The following is a 15,307-nucleotide window of genomic DNA, read 5'->3' on the forward strand; positions in this document are numbered from 1 at the left end:
AGAGAGAGACGAGAGAGAGCACTGGCGAACATGGTTCCGGCGAATCGGCTGGCGAGCTTCAGTTGTGGCGGTGAGGCCAGTGGGACTTCATTAAGTGAACCAATTATTGCGTTGCCTGTCTCATCGGGGCTGAGTGTCGGGAAGCTCGTGGGCCGTTCCCGCTCTCCACCTCACTTAGAAATCATTCCAGAGAATTGCACCCTATATAATTAAAGAATCATCGAATGATCATATCACAGGAAGAGACTATTTTTGTGCCAGCACTCTGCACCCCTACCTTTGTGCATTGTTTTATCAGGGAATTGAGAGTCCTTATTGAGATTCAGGGTCTGTAATTAAGAAAGCAAATGCAACGTTGTCATTTATCTCAAGAGGCTTGGAATATAAAAGCAGGGATGTACTTCTGAAGCTTTATAAAGCACTAGTTAGGCCCCATTTAGAATACTGTGAGCAATTTTGGGCCCCACGCCTCAGGAAGGACAGACTGGCACAGGAGCGGGTCCAGCGGAGATTCACACGGATGATCCCAGGAATGGTAGGCCTAACATACGATGAACGTCTGAGGATCCTGGGATTATATTCATTGGAGTTTAGGAGGTTGAGGGGAGATCTAATAGAAACTTACAAGATAATGAATGGCTTAGATAGGGGTGGATGTAGGGAAGTTGTTTCCATTAGCAGGGGAGACTAGGACCCGGGGGCACAGCCTTAGAATAAAAGGGAGTCACTTTAGAACAGAGATGAGGAGAAATTTCTTCAGCCAGAGAGTGGTGGGTCTGTGGAATTCATTGCCACAGAGGGCGGTGGAGGCCGGGACGTTGAGTGTCTTTAAGCCAGAAGTTGATAAATTCTTGATTTCTCGAGGAATTAAGGGCTATGGAGAGAGAGCGGGTAAATGGAGTTGAAATCAGCCATGATTGAATGGTGGAGGGGACTCGATGGGCCGAATGGCCTTACTTCCACTCCTATGTCTTAAGGTCTTATGGAATTGTGTTCTTTTGAACACCACAATTGAATCCACATTCTCAGGCAGTTCATTTCAGACTCTCACCACTCGGTGAGTAAAATAGTTTTCTTTCCATATCATCATTGCTGCTTTTGACAATCACCTTGAATCAGTGTCCTCCGGTTCGTCATCCTTCCAACAATGGGAGAAGTTTTCCCCCCTCATGATTTTGAACACTGTGACCACGGTCTTGGGAGAGGAATGAACAAAACAGAGGTTTAAGAACAAGCTCTGGAAGATAGATGGCGAAACGTTTATCCAACAGGTGAGGAGTGCTGAAAAGACAGGATGCACAGATCGGAATCGAATGAAGTTGGCTTAGCAAGCCATTCGGTTGCAAAAGATCATGGCAAAACTCTATCAAAATATATAGTCCTTATTCCGAGATTATATAAATGTAAGAGGTAGCATAGTGGTTAACAACAGTTGCTTCACAGCTCCAGGGTCCCAGGTTCGATTCCCGGCTGGGTCACTGTCTGTGCGGAGTCTGCACGTTCTCTCTGTGTCTGCATGGGTTTCCCCCGGGTGCTCCGGTTTCCTCCCACAGTCCAAAGATATGCGGGTTAGGTGATTGACCATGCTAAATTGCCCTTAGTGTCCAAAAAGGTTAAGTGGGGGTTACTGGGTTAGGGTAATACGTGGGCTTGAGTAGGGTGCTCTTTGTAAGAGCCAGTGTAGACTCGATGGGCCGAATGGCCTCCTTCTGCACTGTAAATTCTATGATTCTATGATAGTTAGAATGTGGGGGGGGATCAGTGGTGGATGTCACATGTCTTCTGTGATTCTCCAGCAGGTGAGAACTGTACCAGGGGGATTGGGAGATCACGCGTGACCAGTTGGCAATGAAAAATGTCAACGGGACAAGCAAGGTTGTTGTTCAGCAAACTGAAAGAGACAGATAGTGTTGTGAACAGTGGAGGGACAAAAAACAGAAGTTCTTCCTGTTCCCGCTGACCCACAAGAGAACAAAAGTCAAATGAAAGAAACCTGCTTCTCCAGGATATGTTTTCTGTTCCTGACAGATTTAGGCTCGTGGAGAAGCCAGGAGAGCTTGTCCAATTAGGTCTGGCGATTGATGAGTGGTTAGCACTGCTGCCTCACAGCGCCAGGGCCCCGGGTTCAATTCTGACCTCGGGTCCCCACATGGGGTTTGCACGTTCTCCCCCGAGTCTGCGTGGGTTTCCTCCCACAGTCCAAAGGTAAGCAGGGTTAGGTGGGTTGGCCTCGCTAAATTGCTCCTTTGTGTCCAGGGATGTGCAGGTTAGGGGTTATAAGAACAGGGTGGGTAAGTGGGCTTGGGTGGGAGTGTTGTTTTAGAGGCTCGATGCAGAGTCGATAGACTGAATGGCCTCCTTCTGCACTGTAGGGATTGTGTGAACTCCACAAGTCACCCAAGGCCGGAAACTGAACCCAGGTCCCTGGCGCTGTGAGGCAGCAGTGCTGACTCACAGGGAGATCGATTGACATGACCCCATGTGTCTTGTGAAGGTTATTATACAGGCTGACGTTTATCAACTGATTCTATATAGAATGTACATCACATGGATTCAATAAAGGCTGCGACCCTCCCGTCAGATAACTGGCCAGGCAGTGAAGACTGAATTCTAACCCATGTGTGTGTGTGTGTTCTTGTTTGGGAATGAAGTTTTAAAAGTTCTGAAATTCCAGGGTGTATTATAAAGACCTTTATAGAAAGATCTCCATTTAGGTGGTGCCTTTCCAGGACCTCAGGGTGGTCCCAAAGGGCATTGCAGCCAGTTAAGTACTTTGGGAAGCATAGTCACTGTTGTAATATGGGAAACGTTATGTTAGGCATGTTTATCTGAAGGGATCAGGTGACACCATCATTTAATCTTTCTTAGTTTATTTGAGTTCTAAGATAGCGATACTAGTTTCCAAAACACTGTCCTGGGCTACACCATCTTGTTTCGCTGTCTGGGTTTGTTTCTGTCACTGCTCGGGATTGCTTGCAATTATCCCAAGCCCTCTCGCCTTGTCCCCTTGAAGCATTTTGTTTTTGGGAGCCCAGTTGGCTGTGCAAGTGCCCCATATTACAAGCATCCTGGTTGGGGAGCCCATTGTCGACAGTTCCGCTCATCAGTCTTCCAGTGCCAAGAACTGTCCACAACAGAGTGTTACAGACTGACATATATGCTGAGGGATAAACGCATTAAAGCTTGAGGAAGCCACCACGGAGGCTCAATAGGAAAAGACCATCGTCTAAGGCCCTCCAACATAATGCACCAAAAAGGACAGGAACCCACCTAAAACCCCTCGGGCCGTATGCACCAGAGAATGATTAAAAATGTAAATATAATTCTTAGTGTAGTGAGGCACCTCAGAGTGCCAAGTCCAGTGTTGAAAAACATTGGACTGCGCTGCACTTCACTCAATGTCAAATTTGAACATTTCTTTAAAACATTTACGAATTTGGTATATTTTTCAAGGAAGGAAGATATTTGCAGCTCGCCCGTTCCATTTACATCAGCCCCGAAGCTCAGTTTTGGGGTGTACCGCAGCTCATCCTCGCGCAGTTGCAGGATCACCTTGTTCATCCAGCATGAACAAAGTTCAACCAGGCGACGTTGGAGATATTTTAGTGCTCCTCTGAGCTGCAGTACAGGAGACTGCGCTGAACACAAAAATAAGGGGAGGCCATTAATTCAGCTCCTCTATCCTTTTCATTCAATGAGGCCATGGTCTAACTCCATGTGGACCAATAGGCCTCCGTACCCAGGCCAAGAGCAGGCCGGGGTTGAGAACATAAGAAACAGGAGCAGGAGAAGACCACGTGGCTCATCGTGCCTGCTCTGCCATTCAATACCATCATGTCCCATCTCGGGCTTCATCCCCATTTTCCCGTCCACTTCACATATCCCTTAATTCCCTGAGGCAAGGGGCAGCACGGTGGCGCAGTGGGTTAGCCCTGCAGCCTCACGGCACCGAGGTCCCAGGTTCGATTCCGGCTCTGGGTCACTGTCCGTGTGGAGTTTGCACATTCTCCGTGTAAGTCATACGTTTTACCCATTTTAAACATTTGGGCATCTCCAGCGAAAGGGTGAAGTTCAGAATTGCCTCCACAGGGTGGAGGCACCAATGACAATCAGAAGACTTGTGAATCTTGCAGTTATATAGCCCCTTGCATCACCTCAGGTACTTTATAGCCAATTAAATGTTGTCAATGTGGAACGGCACCTCCGAGTGCAATTCTAAGATTGTTAATATAGGCATAAAAGTGAGGAGATGGGAACACAACATGACCAATTTAGGCACCAAGCAAAACTACATTTGTACAAATGAAAGAGTATTCATGGAGGGAAAACTGATTAAACGCAGCTTAGTGGCAGCGATGCAGGACCACCAGCTTTCTGGAGGTGCAAGGGGGCATCACAGACTTAGCACATTCCAGGAATAGCAGAATATTGAGCTGGAAGTCGGGTGTAGATTGTTGCACTCCTGTCTCCGGTCACCAAACGAACACTGCTTTTCCTTGTTTTACAATGAGGAAACAGGTTACCCGGTCAATATCACACAGTTGTTTGTACCCTACATTGAGCTGCTGTATCCTGCAACAGTGACTACACTTCAAAAGTCCTTAATCAGCTTAGAGATGTTAAGTGATTGTTTAAATTCCAGTCTTTCTTTACATCTGTTATATATTTGGAGAGGATATACCCTGAGTTCACATGGAATTGTGATAAGACAAAATGCAACGCCCTCTATCTCAGGAGAAATGCAGATCCTAAGATTAACTCATATTGTGCTGAATCATGGAAGACTTGATCAAACGCAGTTTTAAATTGGTTGCATAGTATTTATTTTTTATTTCATTTATATTTTTAGCAAATCAGATATTAGCCATTCTTACATGGGCCCCCACTTTCAGACAACCTTCTTCACCATCAGTAACAAACTCTGCAAATCTTCCTGAAGAATTAGAGGCAGGCATGGGCTGCTTCTGGACAGGTCAATGATGCTTCACGCAGCATGCCTGGACTGAAGGAGCAGGTCCACATTGGCTCACATTGATCACAAAAGGGGGCATCGAAACGGAGGATGTGACAATCTCGGTGCATGTTCCAATTCTGCAAACAGTGCAGCTTTTAAAAGCCATCCGCGCACTTGAGTGAAGAATGTTAGGAGACTGTAGGAGATACCTGCTATCTGTCAGAGTAGAACCTCTGAACAAGAAGGCACAATGAGGACAACCCAGTTGAATCTGCAGTGACGGTGGCAAGCAGCTTCAGAAAAAGCATTTATAAAAATACAGACCAATCTCCTCTCTTAAAAGTAAATTGTCTGAGTTCAATATCTCCGAGGCAACTACACGTGTGGCTTTAGATAGCGTGAACCTTTTACTTATTGAGAAACTCAAAGGGTGTAAATGACGGAAGGGGGTGGTGAGAGGGGGGGTGTGCACAGGGGAGAATTAATGACTCCTGATTGTCATAAAATGCTCTGGGATGTGAAAATATTCTTACTCAGAAACTTTAGCTTAATGATCATATCTGAAAATGCCGATAAAAACGGGGTTACATTTACAAGCCAATACAAAACAGAATAAATCAATTATGAGGAAGACACGGGAGCTCTTCATGCTTTGGCTTTTTTGGAGAATCCACATCCAGCATTCCGCCACCTCAGTGATTCCCATCCTTCTTAGTCATTTGAGCCGCACAGTTGCAACAGGAGCTTCCTGTAATCTCCAGAGCTGTCATCCTGGCAATAAAATGAACAAGAGGGACAATTGATGAGGAGGAAAAGTCGATGCCACGAGTGAATGTCCTATTTTATCACTGCTGGTTATACTGAATGGAAGGCCCGGAGTTTGTGCAATGGTTCGCTGATCAGCACAGAGATAGGTTCGATTCCTAGTGTCTGCCAAGTTGGCTGGCAGAGACTGCGCTGAACACAAAAATAAGGGGAGGCCATTAATTCAGCTCCTCTATCCTTTTCATTCAATGAGGCCATGGTCTAACTCCATGTGGACCAATAGGCCTCCGTACCCAGGCCAAGAGCAGGCCGGGGTTGAGAACATAAGAAACAGGAGCAGGAGAAGACCACGTGGCTCATCGTGCCTGCTCTGCCATTCAATACCATCATGTCCCATCTCGGGCTTCATCCCCATTTTCCCGTCCACTTCACATATCCCTTAATTCCCTGAGGCAAGGGGCAGCACGGTGGCGCAGTGGGTTAGCCCTGCAGCCTCACGGCGCCGAGGTCCCAGGTTCGATTCCGGCTCTGGGTCACTGTCCGTGTGGAGTTTGCACATTCTTCCCGTGTTTGCGTGGGTTTCACCCCCACAACCCAAAAAGATGTGCAGGCTGGGTGGATTGGCCTCGCTAAATTGCCCCTTAATTGGAAAAAATGAATTGGGTACTCTAAATTTAAAAGAAAAATTCCCTGAGACACCAAAAATCTGTCCATCCCAGCCTTAAATGTGTTCAGTGATGGAGCATCCACAGCCCTCTGGCGTACAGAATTCCAAAGAGGAAGCTATCTCTCAACATCCACTTTATCAGAGCCTGTCCAAATTTTGTAGGTTTCAATGAGATTACCTCCCATTCTTCCAAACTCCAGAGAATATAAACCCAATTTACTCAGCCTATCATCAGAGGGCAAATCTCTCCTCCCAGGTGCCAATCGAGTGAATCTTCACGCTATCACCTCCAGTGCGTGTAGTCCTTTTTGCAAATGTGGAGACCCCAAACTGCACACGGTACTCCAAGTGCAGTCTCACCAATACCCTGTACAGCTGGTTCCCACACTCGATTGTTGTCCAACTGACGGCCCATAAGGAATATTGAGACAAATAATACAAGGGGAACCTCTCTTCACCAAAGCTCCCCCATCCCCAAGCCCCCACAATATTGATTAGTCTTCCAGCCCTCATTACAAAGTTCCCACATTTGTTTCATATGTGGCCCACAGCCTGTGTTAGCTCTATCGAGCTTCCTCATGCTCTCATTCACCTCACACTTTAGCATCTTCTTCTATTCCTTTCTCCCTCATGTGTTTGACCAGGTTCACCGTAATGTACTATTTGCCTCAATACTCCTTGTGGTCTCAGGGGCTGGTTTAGCTCAGGGCTAAATCGCTGTCTTTGAAAGCAGACCAAGGCAGGCCAGCAGCACGGTTCAATTCCTGTACCAGCCTCCTCGAACAGGCGCTGGAATGTGGCGACTAGGGGCTTTTCACAGTAACTTTATTTGAAGCCTACTTGTGACAATAAGCGATTTTCATTTCATTTTTCATGTTCCATATTCTCACCACTCTCTTAGTAAAGAGGCTTCTCCTGCATTCCTTATTGGAACTCCTATCTTTGGTCGATCCCCCCCCCCCCCAAACATTCCCTGCACGCACCTGGGAACACTATGACCTGTAAATTGCCTCCAAGTTACCATCCTGACTTGGAGCTATATTTTTGTTCCTTCACGGTCTCTGGATAAAAATTACTTCTTAAGAGCACGGTGGGTGTACCTACACCACACAAACTACAGCGGTTCAACACCACCTTCTGGAGGGTAATTAGGGAAATAAATGCTGGCCTTGCCAGAGGCACCCACATCCCAAGAACAAGTAGAAACAGCAAGTGGAAACATCTTTTTCTTTCTTTTATAAATTTACAGTACCCAATTCTTTTTGTCCAAATGAGGGGCAATTTAGCCCGACCAATCCACCCACCCTGCACATCTTTTTGGGTTGTGGGGGTCAGACCCACGCAGACACTGGGAGAATGTGCAAACTCCACACGGGCAGTGACCTGGGTCCCGGATCGAACCCGGACCCTCGGCGCCTCGAGGCAGCAGTGCTAACCACTGCGCCACGGTGCCGCCCAAGTGGAAACATCTTCTTCCACGACTACACCATTACATCCTTCCATAATCCACCAGGTGGCCTAATGCCCTTGCGCTCTTGTAGAATTGCAAGCTATTACTGGGCTATGATTCCACAGGTACGTCCCCCATGCGTCCATTCTTCCCAGATGGGAAGTCGGCTGGTTATTCAACATTGGAAGACCTCGCCCGACATTCCCAACAGGACTCACTAGATAGCAATCGAGAGTGGGAGCACTAGCAGTTCTATTTATCTTTTCCCCCCCCCCTCTCCCTAACCTAGTCAGGTTAACCTAGCACAGAGTGGCAACAGTTGGGGGTGGCTGACTGTCCACGCTGAGCAAAGGCAAGGGCTGAGGCTGCCTGCGCTATCGCGGGTAAAAGCAAGAGATAAAAGGACCTTTGTCGAGGATTGCGTGCCTGCCCCGGATTGCGAATTGTTGAGAATAGTGCTGAGCAGTGAACGCAGAGCTGGAGAAACCTCCTCAATTCCGGCACTTGTTGCCTGAGCACCTATTACTGATAATCAGTGAAATGGGCATAGTTACCGCTATGAATGAGTACAGCGACTGGCCATACATCTTCTTGAACTCGGCCCGGATATCTAACATGTCAACCTCGCAACGAGATGCCATGATGCGAATCAGCGTTTTGTCATCTGTTCCCAAACCCTAAGTGGAAAAGAGGGAAGACTGACACATTAACATGCGAGATTCAAGAACCGTTCCTTCCTGATTAATCTTGTCACCCTGAAGGCTGAATCCTGGCTGTTTGATGCTCATTACCCATCACAGTTATTCCAAGTTCCTGCGTTGCCCAGTTCCTTTTGCCAGCTGCAATGATGCGACAGTCGCGGACAGGGCAGATCGTGATGCGCTATTCAACTGATGTCTCTTTTTAAACTACAGCACATGACGTCGGGTTTTCATACCTTTATTCAAAATCTCATCTACACCGATCATAACGTGACAACTTAAATTTCAGTGCCAGTGCGATGCCCGGTAACATAGGCCGCGTGTTCCGATGGACAGCAGTAAATTAAAGGGGTGTAGGTTAGGTTGATCTTAGATTAGCATAAATGGTCGGCACAACATCGTGGGGCTGAAGGGCCTGTACTGTGCTGTACTGTTCTGTGTTCCATGACTGGTGGATCGTATCAAACAGGATGTCCATTTGGTTGTTTGTTATAAGCCAAGTACTGACCATACGGAATTCAGGAAATAAGGCGCGATCTAACCAAAAAAAGAACCAGAGTCCGTCCTGTGCGGGATTCGGGGGGGTTGTTCCTACCTCAACGGCACTCTGTTGTGCCCGCCCGCAGCCCCCCCCCCCCCCCAAACAAGGCCACACTTCGTGTCATTGCCATTTTTAAATGGCATCCCGATCACTCGACTCCCCCTTGCAACCCCCCCCCCCCCAAACTTACCTATAAGGGGGCCCTTGAGTCGTGTCCCCCCCCCCACCCCCCCCCACCATTTCATACGGGCAGGCCATCCCACAGGCAAAATGCCAGCCTGGCACCCTGACAGTGCCACCTGGGCACCTTGGCACTGCCAGCCTGGCACCCTGACGGTGCCAGGCTGGGTGCCCTGGCAGTGCCAGGCTAGCACCTGGGTGGCACTGCCAGGGTGCCCAGGTGGTCCCAGGATCTACCAGCTGCACCCCATCCCGGTTCAGGCAGGACCCGGCCGATCAATCACAGCCATATCGAACTTTGGATGGGATTCTGCAATTGAACAGCACTTGTTGAACAACCCTGACTGTTAAGAATTACACAAACACGTTCCGGGTGCGGCGATGACCAGCTAAGTCGCACGTTTCGGCAGCTCCCGGTGGAACGGACTTTTGGGCTCTTGATAGGAGCCCCAACGGCAATTTTAACGGCTAAAAACACCGTGCGGTAAACCAGAAGGGTGTTCCCCCTGGACACGGATGGAAAAAGGAGAGGAAAGTGGCCGGATTGCAGCGGATCCTTTGGAACAACGGCAAGGAAGGCAAGCAGAAACCAAGATGGCGTCAGAAGGTGGCAGTTTCATATGGGGCCCTGAACAACAAGAGTTCTTGAAATGCTGCGTGGAGGAGATAAAAAAGGAAATGAAGAAAGAGTTGTTGGCCCCGATATTACAGGCGATTGAAGGGCTGAAAGAGGAACAAAAGACCCAGGAGCAGGAGCTTCGGGTCGTGAAGGCGAAAGCAGCCGAGAATGAGAACGATATACAGGGCCTGGTGGTGAAGTCGGAGATACAGGAGGCACACCAGAAACGATGTGTGGAGAGGTTGGAGGCACTGGAAAACAACGCAAGGAGGAACAACTTGAGGATTCTTGGCCTTCCTGAAGGTGTGGAGGGGGCGGACGTCGGGGCATATGTGAGCACGATGCTGCACTCGTTAATGGGAGCGGAGGCCCCGACGGGTCCGTTGGAGGTGGAGGGAGCATACCGAGTTATGGTGCGAGGATCGAGAGCAGGAGAAACTCCCAGAGCCATAGTGGTGAGATTCCTCCGTTTTAAGGATAGAGAAATGGTCCTTAGATGGGCGAAGAAAACTCGGTGCAGTAAATGGGAGATCGCGGTGATCCGCGTTTATCAAGATTGGAGTGCGGAGGTGGCGAGAAGGAGGGCGAGCTTTAATCGGGCCAAGGCGGGTACTTCACAAAAGGAAGATAAAATTTGGAATGCTGCAACCGGCAAGACTGTGGGTCACATATCAAGGGAGGCACCACTACTTTGAGACGGCGGATGAAGCGTGGACTTTTATTGTAGAAGAAAAATTGGAATGAGTGGATTATGAAAATGAACGTTTGGACAAAGTGGTGGGGCGAATGGGGGGGGGGCGAAGAGGGGTTTTATGTTTTAATCCTGCGGTATGGTAACTTTTCTTTCTCCCACAGGTGGTGATGGGGGGAGGTGGGGAGGGAGAGGAGATGGGGCGTTGGCCATGGGAGGAGGGGCCGAGGGAGAGGCGTGGGCTTGGTTCCCGCGCTATGATAATTATGGCGGGAATAGAGAAGCAGGAAGGAGGGGGCGTCGCACGGTGCGAGCCGTGATCACGGGGGGGAAGCCGAGGTCAGCCAGAGTTTGCTGACTTCTGGGAGCAACATGGGGGGAGTAATTACGCTAGCGGGGGGTCTAGCGGGGGGGGGTGGGAGGGGGGAATTACTGGGTTGCTGCTGCTGGGGAAAGGGGGGAGTGGGTACGGGAAAGGATGGGCGGGGGGGGGCACCGCCTGGGGGAGATACAGCTGCGTGGGAACTGGGTGAGAAGCTGGAAAAAGATGATGGCTAACCGGCAAGGGGGGGGGGGTGGGAAGCCCCCCAACTCGGCTGATCACGTGGAACGTGAGAGGGCTTAACGGGCCGATAAAGAGGGCACGAGTACTCGCACACCTTAAGAAACTTAAAGCAGATGTGGTTATGTTACAGGAAACGCACCTGAAACTGATAGACCAGGTTAGGCTGCGCAAAGGATGGGTGGGGCAGGTGTTCCATTCGGGGCTGGATGCGAAAAACAGGGGGGTGGCTATATTAGTGGGGAAGCGGGTAATGTTCGAGGCAAAGACTATAGTGGCGGATAACGGGGGCAGATACGTGATGGTGAGTGGCAAATTACAGGGAGAGATGGTGGTTTTGGTAAACGTGTATGCCCCGAACTGGGACGATGCCAACTTTATGAGGCGAATGCTAGGACGCATCCCGGACCTAGAGACGGGAAAGCTGATAATGGGGGGAGACTTTAACACGGTGTTGGAACCAAGGCTGGATAGGTCGAAGTCCAGGACTGGTAGGAGGCCGGCAGCAGCCAAGGTGCTTAAGGATTTTATGGAGCAGATGGGAGGGGTGGACCCGTGGAGATTCAGTAGACCTAGGAGTAAGGAGTTCTCGTTTTTCTCCTATGTCCATAAAGTCTATTCGCGCATAGACTTTTTTGTGTTGGGTAGGGCATTGATCCCGAGGGTGAGGGGAGCGGAATATACGGCTATAGCCATTTCGGATCATGCCCCACACTGGGTAGACTTGGAGATAGGGGAGGAAACAAGAGGGCGCCCACCCTGGAGAATGGACATGGGACTAATGGCGGATGAGGGGGTGTGCCTAAGGGTGAGGGGATGCATTGAAAAGTACTTGGAACTCAATGACAATGGGGAGGTTCAGGTGGGAGTGGTCTGGGAGGCGTTGAAGGCGGTGGTGAGGGGGGAGCTGATATCAATAAGGACACATAAAGGGAAGCAGGAGAGTAAGGAACGGGAGCGGTTGCTGCAAGAACTTTTGAGGGTGGACAGACAATATGCGGAAGCACCGGAGGAGGGACTGTACAGGGAAAGGCAAAGGCTGCATGTGGAATTTGACTTGCTGACTACAGGCACTGCAGAGGCACAATGGAGGAAGGCGCAGGGTGTACAGTATCAATATGGAGAGAAGGCGAGCAGATTGCTGGCACACCAATTGAGGAAAAGGGGAGCAGCGAGGGAAATAGGGGGGGTGAGGGACGAGGAAGGAGAGACGGAGCGGGGAGCGGAGAGAGTGAATGAAGTGTTCAAGACATTTTATAAAAAATTGTATGAAGCTCAACCCCCGGATGGGAGGGAGAGAATGATGGATTTTTTGGATCGGCTGGAAATTCCCAAGGTGGAAGAGCAGGAAAGGGTGGGACTGGGAGCACAGATCACGGTAGAAGAAGTGGTGAAAGGAATTAGGAACATGCAGACGGGAAAGGCCCCGGGACCGGACTGATTCCCAGTTGAATTTTACAGAAAATATTTGGACTTGCTCGCCCCGCTACTGACGAGGACCTTTAACGAGGCAAAGGAAAGGGGACAACTGCCCCCGACTATGTCAGAAGCAACGATATCGCTTCTCTTAAAGAAGGAAAAGGATCCGCTACAATGCGGGTCCAACAGACCAATTTCCCTCCTAAATGTGGATGCCAAGGTCCTGGCCAAGGTAATGGCAATGAGAATAGAGGAATGTGTCCCGGGGGTGGTTCATGAGGACCAAACTGGGTTTGTGAAGGGGAGACAGCTGAACACGAATATACGGAGGCTGTTAGGGGTAATGATGATGGCCCCACCAGAGGGTGAAACGGAGATAGTAGTGGCGATGGATGCCGAGAAAGCATTTGATAGAGTGGAATGGGATTATCTGTGGGAGGTGTTGAGGAGATTTGGTTTTGGAGAGGGGTATGTTAGATGGGTGCAGCTGTTGTATAGGGCCCCAGTGGCGAGTGTGGTCACAAATGGACGGGGATCGGCATATTTTCGGCTCCATAGAGGGACAAGGCAGGGATGTCCTCTGTCCCCATTACTGTTTGCACTGGCGATTGAGCCCCTGGCGATAGCGCTGAGAGGTTCCAAGAGATGGAGGGGAATACTTAGGGGAGGAGAAGAACACCGGGTATCTTTATATGCGGATGATCTGCTACTATATGTGGCGGATCCAGCGGAGGGGATGCCAGAAATAATGCGGATACTTGGGGAGTTTGGGGATTTTTCAGGGTATAAATTGAACATGGGGAAGAGTGAGCTGTTTGTGGTGCATCCAGGGGAGCAGAGTAAAGAAATAGAAGACCTACCGTTGAGGAAGGTAACAAGAGACTTTCGTTACCTGGGGATCCAGATAGCTAAGAATTGGGGCACATTGCACAGGCTAAATTTGACGCGGTTGGTGGAACAGATGGAGGAAGATTTCAAGAGATGGGATATGGTAGCACTGTCAATGGCAGGGAGGGTGCAGGCGGTTAAGATGGTGGTCCTCCCGAGATTCCTCTTTGTGTTTCAGTGCCTCCCGGTGGTGATCACGAAGGCTTTTTTCAAAAGGATAGAAAAGAGTATCATGGGTTTTGTTTGGGCCGGGAAGACTCCGAGAGTGAGGAAGGGATTCTTACAGCGTAGTAGGGATGGGGGGGGCTGGCACTACCGAGCCTAAGTGAGTATTATTGGGCCGCTAATATTTCAATGGTGAGTAAGTGGATGGGAGAGGAGGAAGGAGCGGCGTGGAAGAGATTAGAGAGGGCGTCCTGTAGGGGGACCAGCCTGCAGGCTATGGTGACAGCCCCATTGCCGTTCTCACCGAGGAACTATACCACGAGTTCGGTGGTAGCTACACTGAAGATTTGGGGACAGTGGAGACGACATAGGGGAAAGACCGGAGCATTGGGGGGGGTCCCCGATAAGAAACAACCATAGGTTTGCCCCGGGGGGAATGGATGGGGGATATGGAATGTGGCAAAGAGCAGGAATAACGCAATTGAAAGATCTATTTGTGGATGGGAAGTTCGCGAGTCTGGGAGCGCTGACCGAGAAATATGGGTTGCCCCAAGGGAATGCATTCAGGTACATGCAATTGAGGGCTTTTGCGAGGCAACAGGTGAGGGAATTCCCGCAGCTCCCGACACAAGAGGTGCAGGACAGAGTCATCTCAAAGAAATGGGTGGGGGATGGTAAGGTGTCGATATATATAGGGAAATGAGGGACGGAGGGGAGACTATGGTGGACGAACTAAAAGGGAAATGGGAAGAAGAGCTAGGTGAGGAGATCGAGGAGGGGCTGTGGGCAGATGCCCTAAACAGGGTCCTCGTGCGCCAGGCTAAGCCTGATTCAGTTTAAGGTATTACACAGGGCACATATGACTGGAACACGGCTCAGTAAATTTTTTGGGGTGGAGGATAGGTGTGCGAGGTGCTCGAGAAGCCCAGCGAATCATACCCATATGTTTTGGTCATGCCCGGCACTACAGGGGTTTTGGATGGGGGTGACAAAGGTGCTTTCGAAAGTAGTAGGAGTCCGGGTCGAACCAAGCTGGGGGTTGGCTATATTTGGGGTTGCACAAGAGCCGGGAGTGCAGGAGGCGAGAGAGGCCGATGTTTTGGCCTTTGCGTCCCTAGTAGCCCGGCGCAGGATATTGCTAATGTGGAAAGAAGCCAAGCCCCCGGGGGTGGAGACCTGGATAAATGATATGGCGGGGTTCATAAAGTTAGAGCGGATTAAGTTCGTCCTAAGGGGGTCGGCTCAAGGGTTCACCAGGCGGTGGCAACCGTTCGTCGAATATCTTGCGGAAAGTTAGATGGGGGAAAAAGAAGGCAGCAGCAGCAGCCCAGGACTTGGGGGGGGGGGGGGGGGGGGGGGGGGGGGGGGGGGGGGATGGGGGGGTGATGGGGGGTGGCCTGAGACAAGGCAGTTGCCAATTAGGGCTAGTTTTTATTTTTGTTATTTAATATTTATTTATTTGTTGTTTTTTTTTTCTTGTTTAAATAAAAAAGGTCATTATTATTTGTACTGTTATAATGTTGTGTAAAGGATGCACGGTGTATTGTGTTGGTTGACCAAAAATTTTCAATAAAATATTTATTAAAAAAAAAAAGAATTACACAAACACCAATTTAAGATCAGTCAGCATGGCTATATGGCTCACTATGTGCAATTTCTATAAGCTACATATATTCATACATGTACAAGAATTGCAGCTTTATTG

The 15,307-nt window shown here is 49.4% G+C and overlaps 1 protein-coding gene across 2 annotated transcripts in view; it reads right to left on the reverse strand.

Moving 5' to 3' along the window:
- Positions 1-4,799: 4,799 nt before the first annotated feature.
- Positions 4,800-15,307, reverse strand: part of LOC140403540 (annexin A11-like) — an 89,793-nt gene continuing 79,285 nt past the window's right edge. For both annotated transcript variants that reach the window (XM_072491528.1, XM_072491529.1), the window contains 2 exons: positions 8,391-8,513; positions 4,800-5,725 (listed from right to left, as the gene is read on the reverse strand). In XM_072491528.1, coding sequence (XP_072347629.1) covers positions 5,666-5,725; positions 8,391-8,513 — 183 coding nt within the window. In that variant the 3' untranslated portion in view covers positions 4,800-5,665. The remainder of the gene's footprint in view (positions 5,726-8,390; positions 8,514-15,307) is intronic.

Source organism: Scyliorhinus torazame, chromosome 28 (genome assembly GCF_047496885.1).
Source record: "Scyliorhinus torazame isolate Kashiwa2021f chromosome 28, sScyTor2.1, whole genome shotgun sequence".
Lineage (NCBI taxonomy): Eukaryota > Metazoa > Chordata > Chondrichthyes > Carcharhiniformes > Scyliorhinidae > Scyliorhinus > Scyliorhinus torazame.